The sequence below is a fragment of the Canis aureus genome, chromosome 4, assembly GCF_053574225.1.
Source record: "Canis aureus isolate CA01 chromosome 4, VMU_Caureus_v.1.0, whole genome shotgun sequence".
In the NCBI taxonomy this organism is placed as follows: Eukaryota; Metazoa; Chordata; class Mammalia; order Carnivora; family Canidae; genus Canis; species Canis aureus.
Window position 1 is genome coordinate 13,727,004 of NC_135614.1, and position 25,487 is coordinate 13,752,490.

Below are 25,487 nucleotides of genomic sequence, written 5' to 3' on the forward strand. Positions count from 1 at the left end.
AGAGTAGAAGGGGAAACCAACAAATCTGGACTTAAGAGTAAGCCGGCAAAGAGACTGGACGCCATAGCCAAAGCCCAAGTGTGTGTGTGTGTGTGTGTGTGTGTGTGTGTGTGTGCGCGCGCGCGTGACGTGTGCGTCCACATGTACACATAGGCATATACTTATATGTAACAATTTTGGGAATGGGTGTCACTTTTGTTTTTTTTTTTTTAATTTTTATTTATTTATGATAGTCACACAGAGAGAGAGAGAGAGAGGCAGAGACATAGGCAGAGTGAGAAGCAGGCTCCATGCACCGGGAGCCCGACGTGGGATTCGATCCCGGGTCTCCAGGATCGCGCCCTGGGCCAAAGGCAGGCGCCAAACCGCTGCGCCACCCAGGGATCCCCACTTTTGTTCTTGTACTAGGTCTGTGCTTTTAAATTGAAATCCGACACAGATTTGAAACACTGCACAAATCAAAGCATACAGCTAGATGAATTTTCAAAAATTCAATACATCCAGGTAACCGGCACCCTACTTATGAAACAAAATGGTACTAGCCCTTCTGTCCTGTCCTTAAGTTTACCTTCTAAGGCAGCCTTTAGGATTTAAAATCAAAGTCAGATGTACAGCAGAAAAATGGGGAAACAATGTTCACTTTCTGACTCAGAGACCAGAAACAAAGAGATAGGTTTTAAGGCTCAAGAGGTGCATTTTAAAAAATTATCTTTATTTAGGTTTCAGATTCAGCACATGTATCAAAGACTAATCAACATAAAGAAGTAAATAAGACATTAATTGGAAGTCTTACATCTCTCTAAACTCTGACCAATGTCAAGATTGCCACTATTACCAGAACTCCAACATAGTCAAGTTGTAAACAAGCTATCATGAACAACACACAGTGTGCACGGAGATGCAGAGGCAAAAGACATGCTAGCACTGGGCTCTCCTCTCTTCCTTGCTGATGTCTTCCCATTTGACGGTCCACTTTTGCTTTCCATGCTAAGTCCCAAATAAAGTCCAAAGGCTCAAGGTCAACCTGACCAAAAACTCTTCCAGAGGAATGCATTCTTAAACTGTTGTGCCTGCAACCTTGTTTTTGCCAGGATGAAGTTCAGATCAAGATGTACAATACAATCTCGATGATGGTGCAGACCGAGTCGAGAACTGAAGTTGAGCAGTAACCCGAGTTAAGGCATGAATGCACACACACACGTGCACACACACAGCGCCCGCGCTATCATGAACGTAGGATTCCTTCTACCGCCTCCCGAGAGGCAACCAGGGCTTGGCAGTAAACCACGACTGCTGAGCATTCTGGAAAATGCTCCCCATAATGTCATGCTAACAGCTGTGTGTGTATGTTAAAAAAAAAAAAAGGTAGAAAAAAAAAAACAACCACCCAGAAACGAAAACCTAAAAACCCCTTAATCTCTTACAATGGCTCTTGAGCATGGAACTCATGTAGCAGCGTCAATGGCTGGCTCTTTAATAAATTTGGAAATAAAAGATTCTTTTACTATGTATTTCTTTGGTAGTTACCACTACAAAGTTGTCAGTGTTGGTTACCTAAAAGACAAGTACTGGACAGAAGATCAAGTTACACAGAAATGATTCTTCTGTACTGGTAAGAGAAAAATATTGCGCTCTTGAAGCACAAGTTACGATGCTTGTTCTCGCCTTATTGGGCATCCTCTATAAGCAAGGCTTCGTGCAGGAAAAGTTCATGTCTACCTAACAAAGGGCGATACATAGTCTATTTTCCTACAATTGAACAGTTAACAAAAATTCACATTATCAATGATCTCTGGTCAAATCAGTTAGAAGCCAATTACAAAGGAGCGGCAGCACTTGGTGTCAAAGCCACATTCTGGTCGCGCATTCATCCCACGGTTGTGGTCAGTATCTCAGGAGCTCAGAATTTAAAACTCCCTTCAATTAACAAAGGAGTAAGTTGAATTACATCTTAAATACTTCCATCATCTGCCAAATTTCTAGAATTCTGTCCAGAAATGCCAGCATGCTTGATGAGAGAAAGCAATTCAGAGCCCAGAGAGGTGTCAGGTATTAGATAAGTTAATTTGGTTTTGTATAAAAGGCATGGTAATCTGGCAACAGAGTACTTATCCTATTAGCAGCACAGTGGTAGCCAAGGGTCTCTGTCAGCAAGACAGGGAAAGGAAGCTACTGTTGCTCCCGCCTGCCCTCGGGACAGCTCCTGATCTTAGAGGCCTTCCTACGGGAAGTCGGTCCAGGGTGACCCTGAGCACGTGGGCCGCAGGAATGGCAGTAACCAAAGTCAGCCCCCGTGAGAAGAGCCCGAGGTAAGTCAGCTTCCCATGGATGAAGGGGCTCTTGCCTCCAAGGGCTCGGGGTCTGAATTTTATGGATCCCTGGTGGCTAGACCATCACCAAGAACGGCCCTGGCAGGTATCCTGCCCATGTGTGACAGGCTCCATACAGGGTCAGAAACCACTTTAGAAGGGCATGAAACAGCACAGACTCAAAATAGTAGTGTTTGTTCTATCAATTCTGAATGTCGGCAGGGAGAGGCAACTAGATTTATGTTGAAAAAGTGCTGTTTGAAGGAGCTGTGTTTTATTTTGAAATGAAATGACTAGGGGAACCAGCACTACATTTCTGCAAAGTCTGAAAGTCAAGAACCTATTTCTAGAAGGCATTTATCAGGAACGGTTTGCTCACGCCAAGTGCTTTTTCATTCACCATATGGCAATGTTTTGACTTTTGTGCTTTCGGGAGGTAACTCAATTGACAGGAAGCAGAGGGAAGCTCATTACATTATGGACTTTCTCATTTGAGTGCAAGCCACTATCCCAACAGCATTGAATTCTATCATCTCGCGAAAGATTCTTGTAAACATAGACCATATTTCTCCTATGAGAAAAACCAAGAACTGTACCATGAAGGCAAAATTTGTTTGCCTCCTCTCAGAATTCCTCGGAATGGCAATGTACCAGGAGGGACGGCAGGCTGTTGGTGAGATCCCTGGGTTTGCTAAGACCCCGTCCGATCGAATTAAAAATCTAAAGCCTCAATAATTAAATGCCAAACTTGTTCCCCATATCTGAGAACTGTACTATGATTATGTATATTACATACACATTATAAATAAAATTTATATAGACCAATTGAGGAGTGAAGTTCAGGGGTGAAAGCAGGAAGAGGTGAAAAATCCTATTGTTGCTTTTACTCTCGAGTTCTTAAAATGCTAGTCAAACACTATTATCCAACAAGACTTGTTTCATTCTGTAATTCTTAAATATGCATTCAAAGGCAAAAATGGAAGTTTCTATACTGTACACTATTAAATATCTACAATGTCACGGTTCCTTATTTTTAGGAGTGTGTTCAATAAAGAGCTAGCTATTAGAGATGGGTGTCACAAAACATGGACTCTTAAAAATTACCGATAAATTAATTTTCAGTTCTCTGATTATATCCAACAGATACACATTCTCATCATAAAATATACATTCTCTAGTAAGTTATTTTCGTCCACAGCATATATAAATATGCAAACACAGGTGGTAAAAATCACTTTACTACCAAAGTACAAAACAGTAACTGCTGAAAAGCAAAAATAAAGATGTTGCAAGTATTAAGAAAAGAGTGACTCACAGTGTTCCACTTCCAAGTGAAACCAAATGATTTATTTGTGCTAAATGAATGGAAATAACGTATTCAGAGTATACTTGTTTGTACACTGCACTTACTTATACTGGGCAACACAAGTGCTCATCGATGCTCATGTGCTACCGTCTTCTCACCTCTTTTCTTTTCTGCCAAGCAATAAAGTATTCTGAGGCCGCTATGCCAAGATATTCCTATAATGTTCATTTCAAATAGTACTTTCTAATAGTATTTTGCACCTTTAAAATATTTGTTCAAACTCTATTTTAGGGGAACACGAAGAACGGGAAGGGGAAGATAGCTGTTTTTGTTACAATCACGTTGCCTTCTGCAGCAGAAATCAAAGAGCGTGTGTTCTAATTGGCCATCAGAACCACTGGTGGGCAGGACAGCATTTATGGACTGGTGTTAGAGGGGCCGGGTTGGGGAGATTACCACTAAAGATAAGGAAAGAATCACACCTGAATACGCATCAGTTGTCCACCCCACCTGGATGTGGAAAAGGTAGAGCCACGCGGTCCATGACTTAGGCTGTCTTGTTTCACAGGAGGCGTGGATGTTGACACTGAAAATAACCTACACAAAGTGTATCTGTAGAAAGCTCTAGGCCAGAGCACATTGTCTCGGGCACTGATCCATCTAGCTTTCCATTCTACACGGAAGGCTAGATTTTCAAAGGTCGGAACTGTAGTGCTGAAATATGGGTTACGTTTGGTAAACACCATTATAATGGGGCCGGGGGCGGGGGGCAAGGGGGAGGATCAGCTCAGTAATTTTCTGCAAATTCATGAAAAAAAAAATATAAAAAAGATATCCCTTTTTATTTTACAAACCTAAAAGCCAGGAAAATGAAGCTCTGGGGCCAAGCAAAAATTGCACGCTGCTGCTGAATTACCAAATATCGAATAGCAAATGTTCCAGCCAGGGAATGGACGTACACGTAGATTCAAGTAGAACACTGATGGAAAAAAGTCGTCTGTGTAGTGTCGCAGACACACAACACTGGCTGCGTTTCCGACAAACACTTACAACACAATTAATAGTGAAGCCTAGATAACGTCAGTGCAAATAAGTCAGATCCAGAACTGCCAGGGAAGGAAGCCTTTGGCGTTGAGCAGGCGGCTCCACTGTCCGAGTCCCCACGTGAGCTGCAGACGAAGCACATGCATTAAGGCTGGGAGGGGGGGTGCGCCGGCTGCGGCGAGGGGGCGGGCGGCGCGCCGGCCGCGGGGGGGGCCGCAGGCTGCATGGGGGGCGGCGGCGGCGGCGGCGGCGGCTGCACGGGGCTCTGTGTGTTGGGAGACGGAGGCGGCGTGGGCCGTTTGAATTTGTCAGGACTGTTGCTTCTCCGCGGTGAAGGCCTCTGCAGAGGGGACAGAAGGGCAGGTCAGTCCGGGGCGGACCGCTCCTTTTTAACCGCCTGACCAGTGGGGGCTGGTGAAGGGGGATGGGGGGCCACAGAGCCCAGAGGCTAGCGAGTTCCTGGCCTGCCCCTCCCGCTCCCTCAAGTGGGGACGTAAACACCTTGGGGTCTGCACCGACACCCGTGAAAAAGCCACACGAAGTGACTATGAAACTTGCACTGACCAAATTACTGGACTCGGGCCCTTCCACGGGACAGTCCTAGAATCAAAAACAGCGCCACATCCCCCAACTGGATCTCCTCTGTCCCTTGTATGTCACCGAGTTGCTTCCATTGCTCTACTCAGTTATCAATATCCCAAAAGCTGCAGCTCAACCAGATGTTTCCCAACAAACCAATAAAAACAGCTTCAGAAATACCTTACTGCTTTTGTAGGATAAGAGTCTTCTTTTGAAGGTTTCCTTATTGGAACCAGTACCCTCCCTTCTTCACTATTCTCAAACTCCTGTGTGCTACGTTTTCAACTGTTCTATTAGTTCAACTTAATAAGCAGCTCTCAAGGAAAAACTCCCGAGTGAAGTCTGAACAAAAAGCATTTAAGACTCCTTCTGATTCCAGGAGAGAAAATTCTGAGTGAAACCAGAAATAAGGCTAATTTCAAGAAGAATACTGAAGATCAGTGAACTGTGAAGATGCCAACAATAAATATTTTAGACATTGTGGCAACCAGCAATGACTCGTTATAGCAAAGAGCTGGCCAGAGTTTAATTACGGCCTTGGCCAGAGTTCAAATTACATTTCACAAAGGATAATTTTTCACAGAAAGTGAAGCTGAAGTTTTGTCTCCTGGGAAGGATTTTAGTTTCAACACCAGAATTTGGTATCAAACTGCTGGGAAGTCTCTATAGATTGAAGGTGAACTGATGGTGGGAGGGAGAAAAAAAGTAAATGTCTAACAGCATCACCCCTGTTCTCCCCTAAAAAGAAGCCGTTGCTACCACCATCAGGAGTCAGTGTGGCTTCCTCCCCTGTGGATACTTACTGTGATACCATGGGAGGCTCCCATATGCTGCACATGAAGACCCGGGGAATTGTAGTAAGACATTCCGGCTCTTGTCAGTGAAGTCGGTGGCGTGAAGCCAACTGTGTGACTTGCATATGATAGACCTGAAATATAACAACAAGTATTATTTCAGATTCCATTATCTAGTGTCTTCAACCACCGAGAAGAATTTAAAATGCAAAAGTTTTCAGTCACCAAAAAAATGAACACACATGAAAAGTGTGGTGGGCTCATCAAATCCTGCTGGGTAAAAGGGGATATAAAAGTCAAGTCCTAGAATAGAACAGAGAGCCCAGAAATAGGTCCACACATAAACAATCGAAAGGTGCCAAGAATACATAATGGGGAAAGGGTAGCCTCTTCAATAAATGGTACTGAGAAAACTGGATATCCACATGCAAAGGAATGCAACTGGACCCTTACCTTATACCATTCACAAAAATCAATTCAAAATGATTGGATTAAAGGACTCAGACATAAGACCTACAACTATAAACTCCTAGAAGAAAACACAGAGGGAAGGTTTCATGATATTGATCTTAGCAATAAGATGTCTCAGATGTGACACCAAAAGCACAACCACAAAAGCAGAAAATAGACAAGTGGGACTATATCAAACTCAAAAGCTTCCACAGCAAAGGAAATAACAGAAAAGCAAACTATGGAATATGAGGAAATATTTAAAAACCATGTATCAGATAAGGGATTAGTATTCAAAATATATAAGGAACTCCTACAGTTCAATAACAAATAACCCAATTAAAAAATGGGCAAAGGACTTGAACAGACATCTCTCCAAAGACATAGAAATAGGCAACAGGCATATGAAAAGATGCTCAACATCATGCAACATTATCCACAAGAGTCAAGATGTATAAACCACCTACATCAAACTCAACATCCAAAAAACAAAAAAAATCCAATCAAGAAATGGGCAGAAGACATGAACGGACATTTCTCAAAAGAAGGCATACAAATGGCCAACAGATACATGAAAAAATGCTTCCATCACTGGGCATCAGGAAATACAAATCAAAACTACAATGAGATACCACCTTACATCAGTCAGAATGGCTAAAATTAACTCAGGAAACAACAGATGTTGGTGAGGATGGAGAGAAAGGGGAACCCTCTTACACTGTTGGCAGGAATTACAAACTGGTACAGCTACTCTGGAAAACAGTGTGGAGATTCCTCAAAAAATTAAAAATAGAGCTACCCTATGACCCAGCAATTGCACTAGCAGGTTATTTATCCAAGGGATACAAACATAGTGATCCAAAGGGGCAACTGCACCACAATATTTATAGCAGCAATGTCTATAATAGCCAAACTGTGGAAAGAGCCCAGATGCCCATGAACAGATAAGTGGAGAAAGAAGATATGGTATATCTATATACACAATGGAATACTACTCGGCCATCAAAAAGAATGAAATCTTGCCATTTGTAATAACATGGATGGAACTAGAGGGTATTATGCTAAGCAAAATAATTTCTCTGTCAGAGAAAGACAAATACCATATGATTTCACTCATTTAAGAAACAAAGAAACAAATTTCTGAAATTTAAGAAACAAAGCAGGTGAATATAGGGGAAGGGAAGGAAAAATAAAATAAGACAAAAATAGAAGGAGACAAACCATAAGAGAAACAAATTTCTGAAATTTAAGAAACAAAGCAGGTGAATATAGGGGAAGGGAAGGAAAAATAAAATAAGACAAAAATAGAAGGAGACAAACCATAAGAGACTCTTACTTAACTATGGGAAACTGGGGGTTGCTGGAGGGAAGAGGGGGGGGATTGGGTAACTGGTAACTGGATGGGCATTAAGAAGAGCACTTGAAGTAATAAGCACTGGGTGTTGCATGCAACTGATGAATCACTAAATTCTACCTCTGAAACTATGCACACAAACTCCACCTGAATGTCCATCAACAAAGTAGTAAAGAAAACATGGTATATACACACAAGGGAATATTATTCAGCCATTAAAAATTATTTTTAAGGAGAACATAGAGGACATCATGTTGATCTAAGCCAGTCACAGAAGGGCAAATATTGCATGATACAATTAGGAGGCATATAAGTCAACTCATAGGAACAGAGAACGCAGTGGTAGTTGCTAAGAGTTAGGGGTAGGAAGAAATGCGGAGAATTACTGTTTGACGGGCATAAAGTTTCAATTATACAAGAGTAGGTTCTAGAGATCTTCTGTACAACATTGTGCCTCTAAGTTGGAGTTAACGTTTTGTTAAGAGGGTAGATCTTATGTCAAATGTTCTTATCCCAATTAAAAAAACAAAATCAGGGCAGCCCGGGTGGCTCAGTGGTTTAGCGCTGCCTTCAGCCTGGGTTGTGATCCTGGAGACCCAGGATCGAGTCCCACATCAGGCTCCCTATGGGGAGCCTGCTTCTCCCTCTCCCTGTTTCTCTGCCTCTCTTTCTCATGCTCTGTGTCTCTCACGAATAAATATATAATATTTAAAAAGAGGAGCTTTCCACCTATTAAAAAACAAAACAAAACAAAATCAGACCTTTCCAGGAGTCCAACTGAGATACAGAGTAATAAAAAGACATGAGAAGAAATGAGTCATGTAGAAAAAATTAGAGCAAAGGGATCAACATCAGATGCAAGACAAGTGTCAAAAGAGACACTAACAATAATGAGACAAAACCACTGTATTTTGTGTGTGTATACCTGTCATAAAGGCAAACAAAAATCACTACTGATAATTTTGCAACTTCTGGTTACTCAACGAAGAAAACAGAAGCTCTATATATGCCACTGTTTCCAAAAAGAAACTGGTATTTAAGGAAGAAACAACCCCAAGCCTACTGTAATGATCTACACGGTCTTCATCTAGGACCAAAGAATCACCTCCAAAGTGTTTTTAAAATACTCAAGCCCAGACTTTCCTTTCTATTAGATAGGTCTGGGTTGGGCTTCAAATAGTTGTATTTTTCAAACAGTCCTAAATGTTCAAGCTAAGCTGCCCTGGTCTTTGCAAGTTACATGCTGCTGGTCCAGTGGTATGGAGCGAAGCTTATTTATCACTGAATAAATAACAGTGATCTTTATATCTTTGAGTTCCCAGCATCTACCAGGGCATCTATCACAGAGAAGTTCCATGTGAATGAATGGAATGAAAATGAAAACACAGGAGCAAGTTGAGGAGTTTGGATAGAACTATGTATTTTCAATCACTCTGGTTTTATTGTTGTGGTTTTAATTACCACACAGTTAACATACAGTGTTATATTAGTTTCAGATGTAACAGATTCAACGCTTATACACAATACCCCATGCTCATCATAGCAAGTGCCCTCCTCAATCCCATCACCTACCTATTTCCTCCATCCTCCTCCCACCTCCCCTCTGGTAACCATCAGTTCATTCTCTGTAGTTAAGTCTTTCTGTTTCTTCTCTCTCCTTATTTCCTTTGCTCATCTGTTTTGTTTTTTAAATTCCACATGAATGAAATCACTTAGTATTTGTCTTTCCCTGACTTATTTTCCTTGGTACTATATTCTCTAGTTCCATCTATGTCATTGCAGATGGCAAGATTTCATTTTTTATGGCTGAATAATATTCTATTATACATATCTATCTATACCCATCTGCTTTATCCATTCATCAATCAATGGACACTTGGGCTGCTTCCCTATGTTGGCTATTGTAAATAAGGCTGCACATAGGAGTGCATGTATCACTTTGAATTAGTGTTTTTTTTGTTTGTTTTTGTTTGTTTGTTTGTTTGTTTTTTGGTAAATACCTAGTAGTATGATTACTGGATCTTAGGGTAGTTCTACTTTTAACTTCTTGAGTAACTTCCATATTGCTTTCCACAGTGGGTACAGCAGTTTACATGCCCACCAATAGTGCAAAAGAGTTCCTTTTGTCTGCAGCCTTCCCGAACCCCTGTTGTTTCTTATGTTATTGATTTTAGCCTTTCCGACAGATGTGAGGTGATACCTCATTGTAGTTTTGATTCACAATTGATTTGTATCCCTGATGATGAGTAATGTTGAGCATCTTTTCACGTGTCTGTTGGCAATTTGTAGGTCTTCTTTGGAGAAACATCTGTTCATGTCTTTTGCCCATTTTTTAATTGGACTACTTGTTTTTTTATATATGTATTTTGGATACTACACCTTTATCAGATATGTCATTTACCAATATCTTCCCCTATTCCAGAGGTTTGCCTCTCAACTCTGTTGTTCACTGTGTAGAAACTTATTTTGATGAAGTCCCAAAAGTTTATTTTTGCTTTCGTTTCCCTTGCCTCAGGACATCTATCTAGAAATTAGTTGCTATGGCCTATGTCAGAGATACTATCTGTGCTCTCATCTTCAATTTTTATGGTATCAGGTTTCACTTTTAGGTCTTTAATCCAATTTTGAATTTGTTTTTGTGTACAGTGTAAGAAAGTGGTCTAGTTGCATTCTTTTTCATGTTGCTGTCCTGTTTTCCCAGCACCATCTGTTGAAGAGACTGTCTTTTTCCCATTGGATATTCTTTCCTGCTTTGTTGAAGATTAATTGACCATTGTGGATTTACTTCTAGGTTTTCTCATCTGTTCCATTGATCAATGAGTCTATTTCTGTGCCAGTACTATATTGTTTTGATTACTACATCTTTATAACTTGAGTCTAGAATTTGGTACCACCAGCTTTGCTTTCCTTTTTCAAATTTGCTTTGGTTAAAAAAATATGGAATGCTTCATGAATTTGCATGTCATCCTTGTGCAGGGGCCATGCTAATCTTGGTATTATTCCAATTTTAGTGTATGTTCTGCTGAAATGAGTGCAATTTTCAACCACTTTGAATCGAAGATCAGCTATTAGATGCCAAGCAACATGAACTCCACTTGAACTCTTTTCTGAATACAATAAAAATAAGAAGCTGTTATTTTCTTTTGGCTTCCATGGCTGAGACTTGCAGCCTCCAAGCCTACCTTTAGTTGTCTTGTCCCAGAATTTGTGTCCTCAACATCAAAAGTCAAGGGTTTATTTTATTTCTTGATTTGACTGTCAATTAATGCTTTCTATTTGGCACGTTTCCATTCCAATTGTGGATCTGGGGTTCACATTTACAAAATGGAGGTCTGGAGTAAAGTCTTTGGAAACTAAGTGGCCATGTTTATTTTTACCACAAGGACTTCGTTCAGCTGGAGGAGGAAAGAAGAGGTTTTATTTAAATAGTTCTGAGGAATACAACCCTAATTCTGTTTCTTATGAAAGTGATGAAATTTAAGAGAAAGGCTATGAAAGTAGATCCTTATCCAAAGATTCTTATAAAGGCATCTGCCCTTGGCTCCAAGCTATCTCTTAATGTTGTGGGTCAGCAATTCTCAATAGAGTATCAAAGCCCTCACTCAGGCCCAAACCAGATGAAATCAGAACCTATGGAAGCAGGGCCCCAGGGCGGCCAGTGTACAAACCACAGTGACCTTATCACTCTCACTCTGACCTCCACTGCTCAGTTCCCAGCATGTCCTGGGCTTCTCTCTACCTTCTTCCCTGGCCATAAGGACCCTCGACCAGCCTTTGAAGGCAGACAGACTAGCCCCTAGAGCTGAATGCCGCATTAGCTCCAACTCTAGTTCTACCACTTGGCACTGAGTGACAGGGGACTTCAGATCCGTCAACTGTAAAATGAGATTACTGTAGTGGCCTCACAAGGTTGCTGTGGGGATGAAATGAGTAACTGTCACAAAGTGCTGGGAGAGTGCCTGGCCACCGATGGCCTCATTAAGCTTCAGCTCATGAAGTTCCTTTAAGGCCAATCTCAAAAGTGCTCTATGCATAGCTCTCTCTTCTTCGAATCTCTTCTTAAAACTATTTCGATTTTTTACAATTATAACCTTTTATTCTGAAACCGTTTACCACTCACATGAAGCTGCAAACACATGACAGAGTTCTACTGGACGCTGCAGGCAGCCTCCACCAACAAGCTTTTCCATAAGCACAGCACAGTGTCAACCCCAGGAACTGACACAGGTCGCCTCCTAGTGACGATGACCCAGACTTGCATTGGACTTCATCAGGGTTTACTGCACTGCACTCTTCCTGTGTCCACATGTGTATACAGCTCAAAGTCATTTTATCACATGTATAGACTCAAGTTAACAGTCATCACAACTGGTCTGTCACCACAAAGAAACTCCCTTGTGTCAGTCCTTTCACTAATCACACCTTTCCACTCATCCTATGCCCCAGCAATGACTGATCTATTCTCTCATTGTAATATTGTCACTTTGAGAGAGTCCTATAAATGAAATCATACAGCATATAACCCTCCAAGGAGTGGATGTCCAACAGTTCAGCTACTTCACCTTCTGCATAAGATTCATTATGCTTGGCCTTGTAAAGTTTCTTATAAAGATGGGACGCCTGGGTGGCTCAGCAGTTGAGTGCCTCCCTTTGGCCCAGGGTGTGATCCTGGAGTCCCAGGATCGAGTCCCACATTGGGCTCCCTGCATGAAGCCTGCTTCTCCCTGTGTCTCTGCCTCTCTCTGTGTCTCTCATGAATAAATTTTAAAAAAGTTTCTTGTAAAGAGTTTTGCTTCTTGTATTTCTCTCCTACACTTCCCCCAGCCTTGTTGTTGATGATGAGCTCTTAAGAGGCCACAGACTCTGTCTTAGTGCTTTTTGTTTTCCCTTAAGTTATCATCATGCACCAGACCTTCTGGTGCACAAATACAATACACGATGAGAATCCAAAAATACCTAGGTTGAAAATGCCAAACCCAAACACCAGTCTATTAATAAATCAAATACTATGGCTTTTCAAAGCTATTGCTACAATAAATTTCTCTTGCTCTCATATAATGTATTAACTACAATAAAAATAATGAGACTTATTTCACCGTCCACAAGCTCAAGGCAAAATGAAGTAAGTACAAATGTGTATCATCTGTATGAACCCAACTATCTAAAGGAACACTGGGGGGGGGGGGGGAGACCTCGGAAAACAGTAACCTTTTTTTTTTATTATTATTAAGATTTTATTCATGAGAGACACAGAGAGAGGCAGAGACATAGGCAGAGGGAGAAGCAGGCTCCCTGTGGAGTCTGATACAGGACTCAATCACAGGACCCTGGGATCATAACCTGAGCCAAAGAAGCTCAACCATTCAGCCACCAAGGTGCCCCTGAAAACACTAACATTTTAACACCACTTCTGGAGAGAAAGATTCAGGATGACTTTATTTCTGCCTATCCCCTTCTGACTGTCCCCAGATTTTCTTTAGTATCTTTTTGGTAATGAAAAAAAAAAATGTAGAACCAAACTAAAGGCAGATACCTTTGCTTCCTTTTAAGATTATTTTGGATTATGATTTTATGATAATTATGTAAGTTACACTTAAGACCACTGTCTTCGCAAAAAAGTCAAATATAGACACAATTTCCTCTTGAAATCTCCCTTATCTGTTTCCATCCCCATCACTCCATCAAGACTGCTCTTGCAAAGTCAGCGGTGTTTCCATGCTGCCAGCTGCAACCATTCTCCACTCTTCACTGTACTTGACCCTGGAGGCCGTGTGACAAAGCTGACCACCCTCTTCTTGGTGAAAGGCTTTGTATGAGATCATATTCCAATTTTCCTTCCACTCCCCTGAGAGCCATTTCCCAATCTTGTTCACCAGGTTTTCCTCCTGTATTTGACTTCTAAATATCGCAGCTGTATCAGGATCAGACAGGAGGGCTTTTCTCTGCTCCCTTTATCTACTATGACTTGGTGAGATCTCTACTTCTGTGGCTTTCTTTAAAAATAAACTTTTAATTTTGGAATACTTAAGGTTTACAGAAAAGTGGCAAAAGTAATACAGAGAGTTCCAGGATGGCCACACTCAGAATCCCCTATTATTAACATCTTATGCTAGTATAACACACTTGTCACAACTAATAAACTGATACTGACACATTATTATTAACTCAGGTTCCAACTTGTCTGGATTTCCTGAAGTTTTACCTAATGTCTCTTTTTTGTTCCAGGATCCCACATAGGATGCCAGTTTAGTATTTAACTGTCAGGTCTCCTGAGGTGCCTCTTGGCTGCGGCAGTTCCTCAATTTTCGTTGTTTTTGAAGAGCTTGTCCCATTAGGGGTGTATTGATCAGATATTCTGCAGACAGACTATCCCTCAACTGGGATCTGTCTGTTGTTTTCCACGTGGTTAGACTAGGGTTATGGGTTTTTTGGGAGAAGTCTACAGATGTGAAGTGCCATTTTCGTTGTATGTAGGGTAAGATAGGCTCACCACTGTCAACGCAGACCCTGATGGCCTGGCTGAGGCCACGTTCGTCAAGTTTCTCCACTGTAACGTTACTTCCCCCGCCCCCCTTTTCCACACTTATTCTTTGGAAGGAAGACACTATGTCCTCCTACATTTAAAGAGTAAAGAGTTATTTCCACTTCCTTGAGAGCAGAGCAGCTACATAAATTATTTGGAATTCTTTCATAGGAGAGATCGGTTTCTCCTCCCTTGTTTATTTACTCAGTCATTTATTTATATTAGTATAAATTCATGGATATTTATTTTATGTTTGGGTTATAACCTAACACATTTTTTCTTTCGCTGCTCAGATTGTTTCAGCTTTGGCTTTTGGGAGCACTTTCGGTGGGCTCCTGTGTCTCTTTCACATACCTTCATCTTGCTGTTTTTTGAGCACCTCCTTCCTTTGTAGTATTACTAGATTTTCTGGGTTCGTCCTGTAGGTTCCCTGCTCCAAACCCTCCAACATCCATTTTTCCAAGGAGTTCACAGCTCTTTTCACTGGAGAATGGAATTAAAAACCCAGATCTGGGGACACCTGGGTGGTGTAGCAGTTGACCATCTGCCTTTGGCTCAGATTGTGATCTCAGGGTCTGGGGATTGAGTTCTGCACCAGGGTCCCCCCAGGGAGCCTGCTTCTCCCTTTGCCTATGTCTCTGCCTCTCTCTGTGTGTCTCATTGAATAAATAAATAAAATCTTAAAAAAAAAAAAAAAAAAAAAAAGAAAAAGAAAACACCCAGATCTGGGCAGTGGGTATGCTTGTTGCTAGTGGGGTAGTGGGGTGTGAACACTTTTTCAAACTTTGTTATACCCCATCTATGATTTAGGCACATCAAAATATGCTAATTGGGAGTGTCTTGTTGTTAGGCTGCCTAAAATAACGGACCTGAAATCAGCAACCTTATTGCTGATAAGTAATATTCTCCCCAAATATGATCTGCATATGTAAGTCAATACATTTTTTTAAGATTTTTTTAAAGATCCCCGAGGACCCCGTGATCACAACCTGAGCCAAAGGCAGACGTTCAACCACCTAGCCATGCAGGTGCCCCATGTCGATACATTATTAAGAAAAGGATCCTTCAAAAGTTCTAGGAAATAGAACTTTCAAACTGAAAGAGGAAGTATTTCAACAACTTGATGAAATACAAGACTGCCAATGTTAATCAGAAATGGTAAGGGAATAAATAAGCACTCACCATACTTAAAATGGAAATAAAAGCACACACACACACAACATAATTCCACTAAGAAAGTGATTAGATATTCTTAATACCAAGAACCACAACTTCTTCCAATAAAAACTAAATTGAAAGGCAAACTTGAAAATTCAGGTTTTGCTGATATACTATGTATAGAACTGCAAGGGACTAGATAAGGAGTAATTCTCTGGCCAAATATGAGATAAAATCTACTTTAATGATATTACACAACTTTAAAATAAGACACAAAAAGGTTCTTCTCACTTAGGCTGGCTGAAAGAAAAAAAAAAATCTAGGTGTTACTTATTACTTTGTCCAAGGGAAAAGTAAATGGCTCATCTCTACAGGAAAGTCCCCCATACAGAGACAGTTGCAGTGAAAGTCAAAATTATGTACACAGAGTAAGATCTTCCGATTGAGTATCTATTACAACAGAAGTTGATATTCCCAACTAAGGTCTGATTTTTGCTTTTGCTTTATTCAAAGTCCACAACATTACACTTAATGAATTGGAAAATACATGCCTCTAAGGATTTCTTTAGGTTTAAATAAATCAAACAGAAGGCTAAATTATACTAAATATGAATCAGCATCACCATCAACTATAAAAACTATCTTCCATATTGCTCCTTCCTGAAGCATGCCTTCCTTTTATGTCAATAAGTTAGAAGGCAAAGAAGGACTTTATCGTGGTAATGAAACTGAAGTACTGTTTGGGGAAAATGGAGAGGCAGCAAGAAAGAGGGAGCTTTTGGAGAGATTTAAAGGCCACCAGGGAACAGGAGAAACAGATTCCAGAACATCCTTTGGGAAAGAACAAGGGGAGATGGTCACGCACTGCTCCATGACACGAAGTCCTTTGGTTTGTGAACAACTCCTCTTTACCCTGCCTGAACTGGACAAAAGTTGCTATGCTTTGTGCCGGATGTTCTTTTGATTTCTCCTCTTGAAAATAAAAAGAAAGGAAGGTCCCAGCAGCAGAGCACTGGGCAGGATCTAACCTCAGCATGTGCGGAATGTGCATTACTGCGGCCTTTCTCCTCATCCACCTGAAAGTCCACCTGAAGGGCATTCCCTGTTGTCCATTGTCACAATTGTCACAACACACAAAGTCATAGAACCCCTAACACACAGCTGTTTTACTTTCCAAACCCACAAAGCCTCTTCCTGCCGCCATCCTTCTAAGCAGGCGCTCACTTTATTGTGCTGTGAAACTCCACTCCCCCACACACATACTTTCTCCCCAGCTCTGTTTAAAATCTGTTTACCAGCAAGCACAAGAAACTCAGACTTGTCCCTTTAGTCACAAGATGCGATCCCTTGGCTGCCTACCTTTTCTTCCCTCCCTCCACTCCCCTGGCAGGTCCCTGGCCCCCTGCTTCCTCTTTCATCCTTGCTGGATCATTGACTTGCCCTCCTGGCCTGAGAGCCCCACGCTGTGCTGGTTCTGAGCCAGAGACCGGGAGGGAGGCCTAGGGGGCTGGTTTTTGGGGTCAGATGAAGACAAGCACGCCTTTGAGGGAAAGGCTTTTGAGGAGCAAAGCCCAGATGCAGAAGCAAAGCCAAAAGCAAGGCCAGTTTCTTCATGCAGGGCCTGCCTGTTGGGGCCCAGTCCCACTACATGGGTCAGCTCACCAGTTGGCTCACTAGTCAGTTCACTGACCAGTTGGCTCAACCACCAGTCGGCTACCCGGTTAGCTCACCAGTCCTATTCACCAGGCAGCTCTCCAGTCTGCTCACTAGTCCAGCTTACCAGCTGGCTGACCAGCTCACCATCAGTCAGCTCACCCACCAGTCGGCTCACCAGTCGGCTCCCCAGCCACCAGTAATCTCAGGAGGCAGTTAGTGCTCCAAAGGACAAAGGATGTGGGAAGCAAGACCTGCCCCGCCTTGCCACCTCCTGGACCTGTGACCAACAGCCACTGAACTTTTAAATCACTGCTTCAATTTTAACATGGGAAAATGATGCCTATATTAATTATTCTGAGAGTAGAAATGAGATATAATGTATGTAAAATAAAATAATAGAAGCCCCAGGAGGTGTGCTATGCTCCATCTTAGACATCTATGCAAGGCTCTGTCAATCCACTGGCACTTAAAAATCAAAGACAGTCTTTTAAAAAAGGATTTTTGGATTAAAATTCCTTTTCAACAACAACAAAAAAATGAAAAAACACCAGCTGGCACTATAACATTTATGCTTAAAAATTTCAGGCTAAAACTCTGTCTTGATAGTGATTTGTTTTTCATGTTTCTGAAAAACACATGACTGTTCTCCCTCTGTTTACAAGATTTTTATATGCTAGAGGGGAGCATATTTGGGGATGCCTATGAAACATACCAGAAATCATCCACAGAAGTAGCTGAGAACGTGTACTCACCGGGTGATATAGGCCTGCTTGAACTTGGCGAAGGTGTGTAAGGGATCGGGCTGGACACAGTGCGAGGTCTTAATCCTTGTGCAGACATCTCGTTAAAATACCTAAAGGAGAGGGGGGGAAAAGTATCAGAACTGCATGCATTATTTTTTTTTTTAAGATTTTATAAATTTGAGAGCAAGAGCAAGAGAGAGGGTGTTCACAAGCATAAGCAGGAGGAGGGGCAGAGTTGTAGAAGCAGACTCCCCGCTGAGAAGGGAGCCCATGCAGGGTTCAATCCTTTGAAATCACCAACTGAAGACAGATGCTTAACTGACTGAGCCACCCAGGCGCCCTGTGAATTGCATGCATTTCAGTAGTTCTTAAGAGAACTCCTAAGAGACAATGTTTGGGGTTCCTATCTTGAGGTCAAACTGGGTATTGAGAGAGTGATGCTATGGCTAAGAGACATGTATAAAGCAGGTGTCACAAGGCTCCACTGCTTAGTAAACACCCCTCTCCCTAGGGGTACAGGGAAGGGAAATATGGAACACTGTAGCTCCAGGTGGAGGCCTACTAACAGCTGTGCCATTCAACAGAGAGGACTGGGCTTTTCTTCATCAGATAATAATAGCTATGTAGAAATCTACCTCCACTGTCCCAAGGATTATTGGCACATCCATGTTTTGATGACTACATTTAAATTGTTATTGAAACTCAAACTCAAGCAAGCCCTGCAAGATTTATGTCATCAAATTAATGCTTAAAGTTAACAGGTATTCCTGTGAATTGAATATTTAAAGCTTAAAGGTAATGGTATTCCTGTGAAGTGGATATCAATCATTTACAAGGTAAGCCTTGCTTAATAAACAGCCACATACTGGAATGTAGCAAAGACTGAGCACTGTGCACCTACTGTGGTCCACCTGGCCACACCATGCCGGCTCGGACTTCATCCCAGATGTGGAAGTCACATTGGACCTGAGAATACTCAGGCCTGATCATCAGGAATGTCAGCCTTCACTGTGTGAACAAGCACAGAATGCTGACAAGGAGAAATTTCTGCTTGAGAGACTTCCCAACAAGCTAACCTTCGGCCACATGTGCAGGCCTCTTTATCCCGGGGAAGATCTCAGCCCTGACTGCCAATCGGTTCACGACAAGAACGTTAACACGGCCATTTCCGCACTAGTTCATTTGACTCAAAGAAAACTGGGCTCCCAAATCTGACATGCATCTCTCAACTAGAGTCCCATTCCTAACTCTGCCCGCCTTTGAGGGCAGCCTGCCAAGGTGGCACCAAGTTGCATTTATTGTAACCTACGTCCAACAGGCAGCAAAACTGCCTCTTGGTCTTTAAGGAATAAACACACCTGTAGACACCTTAAGTTTCCAACTATTTTCTTTCTCCCCAATGTGACATCATCATTTATAACAGGGAGAGGAGTCTTTATTGAGCCACTGTATTCTAGCTGGGATAATGTGACCTATGAAAAGGTAAGGCAAACATCTGGAGTAAATACCAGTTCTGGAAAAAAAAAAAATTATCTGGAAGCCTAAAGTAGCTTCAGTATTTTCACCATGGTGGAAAGATGCTGCCCCTCAGAGTGTGCCGCACTCAAAATCAGGTACAGGGCACCATGTGGTGTTAATACAAGATCTGCTCTATGTCTTAAGATAGTTTATAAAATAGTTTAGTATTCTAGCTGATGGTTTTAGTCAAATGGCTTTCAGAGGACAAGGATTTTAGTGAGAGGGGAACACTGTTGGAAAGAAATCAGTGAAATTCAAGGCTTAAAAAAAAGTTTATGATATAAACTTCTGAGAAAAAATATTTATTTTTTTCAAATGAGGAAGCATATATACAGACATTTTAATTATGATAAGCCATTATAAGTTTTTTAATTATAAAAATATAGACCTCCGTTATAGAAAACCTCAGATTTTTCTTAAAATGATAATACCACTGAACACAGGAAATTGATCAAAAGCTTTGTTAATAACCCTCTGGATCTATCCAGTCACGGAAAGAGAAAGGAAGTGATTATGAAGTGTTCTGGTGTTGACAGTCAACATGATTCATCATGATCATTAGGAGATCCTGGTCTCCGACACTGACTGCCCAATCCTGTTGGAGGAGATGCCCAAGGGAGCTCAGTCTGACCCCTCACACTAAGATACCAACACATAAGGCCAGGGCAACCCTGATCCAGAACACAGAATTTCCTTGCAGAAATGATCTGGTTCAAAGAAAGCCCAATTTCCCAAATGCTGGGTTTCTCTGTTGATTGCAATTTTTTTAAGTTGGATTTGTTGCTGTCGCTTATCCTGACAATCACCTCACTCCCAAGCGGGGGTGTCGTGGGGGCTGGTGGTGTGGGAATGGGTGGATTCTGGACAACTGGATAAGAGAGAAATGCTGGGGCCATTGCCTCTACTTATTAACCACAGATGACTCTCATTTCAGCCCATTTCTCGGTGGGATAATGAGAGGGTTAGTCGTAGACGCTTCAGCAGTTAAAGGCACTGCACTGGTTTTATTTTTTTAAAGTAGCTGCAATAAGGCTCAGCAGTTTCCAAGTTGTTAAGATAAGACCTCTGCCTTTCAGCACCCTCCACCTGATGATCCTTCCAACCCAGACCCACGTGGAGCTTGCTCATCCACATCTAAAACTTAAGATGCTCCCATACTTTGAACAGACACAGTGCAGGACAAGAGAAACTCAACAACTCTGCAAACTCTGTCTCTCTATACATAACCCTCCATTTCTCTCTTGACCAAGTAATTTTAGAAAGGCAATTTATTCTTGGTCTTTTGTGTTTACGGAAAATGGTCAATCTTCCATATTCCCCATGCTCAGTATCTACTCTGATGTGGTGGTGGTTGTCATCACCACAAGCAAGCGTAGGAGCCATCTCCTTCCACATCGAGCCAGATGTGAGGGGAGAACTCTTGGAGCCTGGTCTGATTTGGTTTTCTCACAAGGCTCATAAGACATGCACACACCTTTCGTCATCCATTTCCAGGCTGGACTCGCTCTCGGACAGCTGTCGACAGAGTGCTTCCCTTCTCTCCATCTCTCTCTGCAGCTTCCTCTGCAGCCGCAGGTTCTCCTCCCGCATGTGACGTTCCTCCTCCAGATACTGTGCCATTTTCTCAGAATCTGAAAGGCCAGAATCCTCCATTAAACCATGTTTCATGGAGTCATACTCCAATGTGAACTAAGAAGATAGCAGTCTGGCTCCTATGCCACAAAGAATGTGGTCGTTCTCCCACGCACGAGGAGATCTGGATTTAAAGTTTACCCCATGTACCAAAGTTTACCAACAATTTGCATTTAGAAAAACATACAGAAAGCAGCTTTGCGAGGTTAGCTATCTTCACTCCCACTGACGTGCCTTCTGAAGTGCCATATGTGGAGGAGGAAATGAATGGTGGAGCCATAGCAAAGTCAGGACTTAGCAGCCACCAGAGCTCTCTACGCTGCTAGAGCAGAGAGGTGGGAGCCCAGCTGCGGTGAATGATTCACCCCGAGGTGTCCCTCAAGGAGGGACCAATCCTGCTGCCCTCAGCTCTAGGCACAAAGGGGCCTGTCATACCTGTGCACCGGTGCACTACAACACACTCGGAAAGTTAGAATCTGTTTATGAAAATAAAAACTGACACAGTAAACAACTTCAGATGCGTAGGTCAAGTCTAACTTTTGGTGTGTCTATAAGACTCTATTTCTGCCTCGCGCACAGCCTCTCTGAGTCAAGATGGCAGGTGAAGACCCCTATGCAGCTGGGCTCCAGGGATGGAGTCTTGCTGATGACAAATACTGTTCTTCAGGGGCTGCCCCGTATAACGAGGCTTCTGCTACAAGTACTGGTTTCCTAGGCCAGAGCCAAACAGCCTCAGAGCTCAACACTGGAGCTGGCTGAGCCCATCAGATTCTCTCTTCAGGAATCTGAAATGTGGGACTGACAATTTCATGAGGCTCTAGGATCTCCTTGCACTGAGTTCCCTAGAGCTTTCGCAATCTCTGCCTTTCTGATGTTACTCTGTGCAGGATTGCGGGGTACCTTCTGGCACCACTCCAATGAACAATAAAACATGGCCCTCTCCAACCCCTTTGCTGGTTTACTTCTGACAGAATATGTTGTCACCAAAATAATACTAATATAAAATTCAGTATCTGCCCATCTTCTTGCTTCCTTCCTTTTTCCGCTCTCTCAGCCAATGAACTTGGGAAAAGTAAAATCTCCATGTACTTCTCTTTTCTGAAAAACAGCTACAAAGTGTGAGTGGTCATGATCATATCTAAGGGGGAGTCCTACAGGTTACTGCTCCATATTATTAGCCCACTCCAAATTTAAGAATGAAGGAAGGAGTGGAATTCCACACTGACCCATTCTTTCCCACAAAGTGACCTTATTTCAACTCCTAATCCATCCAATTAGTTTGTTTTAAGACCTTTTTATGAAGGTCTGATGTTTTAGCAAATAATGATTTCTGATGATAAATATTCAATGATTTCCCAGACAGCATCATTATAGAATATATAAAAGCTTCTTGAACATCCTTATTTTAGAAATTCAAATAAAAATACCAAAAACACTAAGTTATTAAACACTATTATGTGCACTAAACACTAAATCCCTCAGTTGTTTTAATAGAACCAGAAACCCTGCTGTCTAATCCAGATGCAAAAATCTCTTTAATTGAAGGCATGCTGGGAAAATATTTACAAAGTACACTTTTAATATAAGTGATTTAAATTATTTCACCCCAAATATGCAAACCTGCAGAATTTTTCACTAGCTCAACAGGAAGCACTAGATTGGCCCCTTGGAGTATTATTGTTTCTAGAACAAGAGGGGCGGCTGTTGGAGCAAGCTGCCTTTCTTTTCTATAAATAGGAAAGCTTCAGAGAATTGAGGATTCATGAGGCTTCCAGAACAATCATTTAAGAGAAAACACTGTCTTTGAGATGCAGTCCTTTAGCATCTGGGGAAATCAGCAGGGGACTCCTTAAACAATAATCTATACACAAGAACATCAGTCAGCAGGAGTGATGACTGGAGGATTTGCCTGGCATCTGGACAATTAACCCAGAAGCTAGAGGACAGAGAAGGCACCAGGCCCAACACCTCTGGGTGTGACAGACCAGCCACAGATGGCTGACACCGCGGTATTCCTTGGGTGCCCTCTGCTGGCACATCCCCACACTTGATTTCAAGACTGGATTTACTCTCATCAGTCACCTGATGTGACTGTGACTTATGATGTAAGAAAGGGTCACCCTATCACCCTCTCTTACACAGAGCTCTCTAAGACTTAGGGCCACAGCTGATGCTTCCCCCAGCCATCTCAGTCAAAAACCACATCGACAGAGGGGGACTTCTGGACAGACTCCAAACAGGAGGGTCTCATATGATCTGAATGATTTTACATTCTTTTAAGCATACGGTTAGAAAATGCTGATGCCCAGAACCCAGCCCAAACCAGAATCCTAAGGATGAGGCCTTTTCATCCGTATACTGGAAAGTCCCTGAGTGATTCTTACATTTAACCCAAGGTGAGAACTATTGGGAAACAGGTTCGAGTGCTGATTCAGACAGACCTGGAGGGTGAGGAGCCAAGCACCCAACAGCAGCCTGGGGGGGGCAGGCTACCTGACTCGGGAGGAGGAAGCAAAGTCACTAACTCATCCTCTAAACCAGTGCAGACCTGTAGTGAGCCAGCTGGGCACCACATGTCCCTTCTGCTAGTCAGCCTTCTCTGCCCTCACAAAATGGCACTTAATGGATGCTTCTGTTCACATCTGCAGTCTCTCCCAAGACCAAACAGTGCCACAGGACAAGAGTAACTAGAATAAAAAATTCTCCCTCCATTTCTTCTAACAACTGTATCTAAGGCACAAGAAAAGTATACAAAGTAATACGTGAACCAACAGCTCTGAAAGGCACTTAAAGACCTATCTGTCCCGCACACCAAAAACTCAAAAAATATCCTAACATTATCTAGTATTTGAGAACTCACTGATTTGTTTTCATAACATGTATGTGACGGCCCTCAACCTGAGGTACACATCAGAAGCCCTTGCATTAAAAAAATAAAATATATATAAAAAAAGGAGAACCATTACTCCCAGAGTAAGCCCAGAATCCTGTTTTAGGTTTGAGAGAATAACGGGCCCCCGAAGATGTCCACATCCTAATCTCTGAGGCCTGTGATGAAGTTTCCTTACGTGGCCAAAGGACTTTCCAGATGTGAAGTAGTTAAGGACCATGGAATGGGAATTTACCTTGGATTATGTGACCTGCAAATATAATCACAGGGTCTTGTAGGAAGGAAGTAGGGGGTCAGAGTGGAACGATGCACCCATTGATGCAGGCAGGAGTGCTGCCAAAGCAGGGAAGGGACTATGAGCCAAAATGGGTAGGCAGCCTCTAAAAGCTGGACAAAACCAGGAAACAGAGCCTCTCTTAGAGCCTTCTACAAGAAACCAGCCATGCTGACACCTTGATGTTAGCCCAAGGAGACCTATTGTGGACCTCAGACCTCCAGAACTGTACTTTAATACACTTGTCTTACTTTAAGCGACTAAGTGTGTGGTCATTTGTTACCACAACAACAGGAAACTAACACTATTTCTTATAGGTTCAGGTTCCCAGGATGATCTTGAGTCACCATCCCAGATGTACTACTGGACTAGAACTTGCAATATACTTTAGAGAGGAAAACATAAAGGTAAAAATCATTGAAATTTTAAATGCACTTGACTCCACAAATCCACTTCTGGAGTTTATCCTGAAGATGTTCTTCCTCAGGTGTCAAATGTGGGGACAAAGATGTTTATTGTAGTTTATTGTGGTTGCATCACAACCAAAACGGGTCCACTGGTATGGGACTAGTTAAATAAATTCTGGTATACAGCACTGACGGGCGATACGTTCTAAGATCCTTGGTGGATGCCTGACACTGAGGATGACCCCAAACACTGTATATACTGGTTTTTTCCTAAATATACACCCTATGATTCAGTTTAATTTCTAAATTAGGCACAGTAAGTGGTTAACAAAGTAATATTAAAAGAGAACAATTATAACAATATAGTGTAATAAAGTTCTATTAAGTGGTCCCTGTCTCCCTTGCAGGGGCCCAGGGTAGGCCACTCCAAGATGAGCCACTTTGGCATGAACAGTATTTTGAGGTAAAAGCTTTCCACACCCAGCAGATTCAGAAAGCGCTCTTTACCTCCCCTTCAACTGCCTGCCCATATCAGGAAGAGAGCTATGACAGAGACTCCTCTTTATCTAGAAGACTTATCTACGTAATAGGACAACCTTTGTTTTCCAAACATTTCTTCTCACCTTCCCGCTAAGGTCCATCTCCCTTTGTATCCTCAGACCCCTACCTTTTTCCCTTGCTCATATAAGCTTTCTGGTGCCTGGCTGTCCTTGCAATTTCCACGTCTGTGTGGATTCTCTGTACATATGCTATTAAATTTGGTTTTCTCCTGTTAATCTGTCTCATGTCGATTTGTTTCTTAGTCTGGCCAGAAGGTCCTTGAAGGGCAAAGGAAATTATTCCTCCCCAA

At 42.1% G+C, this 25,487-nt stretch overlaps 1 protein-coding gene, 1 long non-coding RNA gene and 1 other non-coding gene across 7 annotated transcripts in view; 1 reads left to right on the forward strand and 2 right to left on the reverse strand.

Moving 5' to 3' along the window:
* Window positions 1–691: 691 nt before the first annotated feature.
* The window catches only part of CCDC6 (coiled-coil domain containing 6), a 111,272-nt gene continuing 86,476 nt past the window's right edge, over window positions 692–25,487 (reverse strand). The window contains exons 6-9 of one of the 3 annotated variants that reach the window (XM_077894613.1): window positions 20,909–21,065; window positions 17,926–18,026; window positions 6,042–6,166; window positions 692–4,784 (exon numbers count right to left, since the gene is read on the reverse strand). In XM_077894613.1, the coding sequence (XP_077750739.1) occupies window positions 4,710–4,784; window positions 6,042–6,166; window positions 17,926–18,026; window positions 20,909–21,065 (458 nt within the window). In that variant the 3' untranslated portion in view covers window positions 692–4,709. The other 2 variants (XM_077894612.1, XM_077894614.1) reach the window with 2 other exon arrangements.
* On the forward strand, window positions 4,897–25,413 carry LOC144312211 (uncharacterized). Of its 3 annotated transcripts, none has more exons than XR_013377669.1 (3): window positions 4,897–5,022; window positions 24,548–24,637; window positions 25,045–25,413. It is a non-coding gene; the product is annotated as an uncharacterized LOC144312211 (long non-coding RNA). The 3 variants fall into 3 exon arrangements; XR_013377670.1 differs by lacking the exon at window positions 4,897–5,022 and adding an exon at window positions 23,216–23,462; XR_013377668.1 differs by lacking the exon at window positions 4,897–5,022 and having other exon boundaries at window positions 23,216–24,637.
* LOC144313150 (U6 spliceosomal RNA) lies at window positions 10,768–10,871 on the reverse strand. The gene has a single exon (XR_013378877.1). It is a non-coding gene; the product is annotated as a U6 spliceosomal RNA (small nuclear RNA).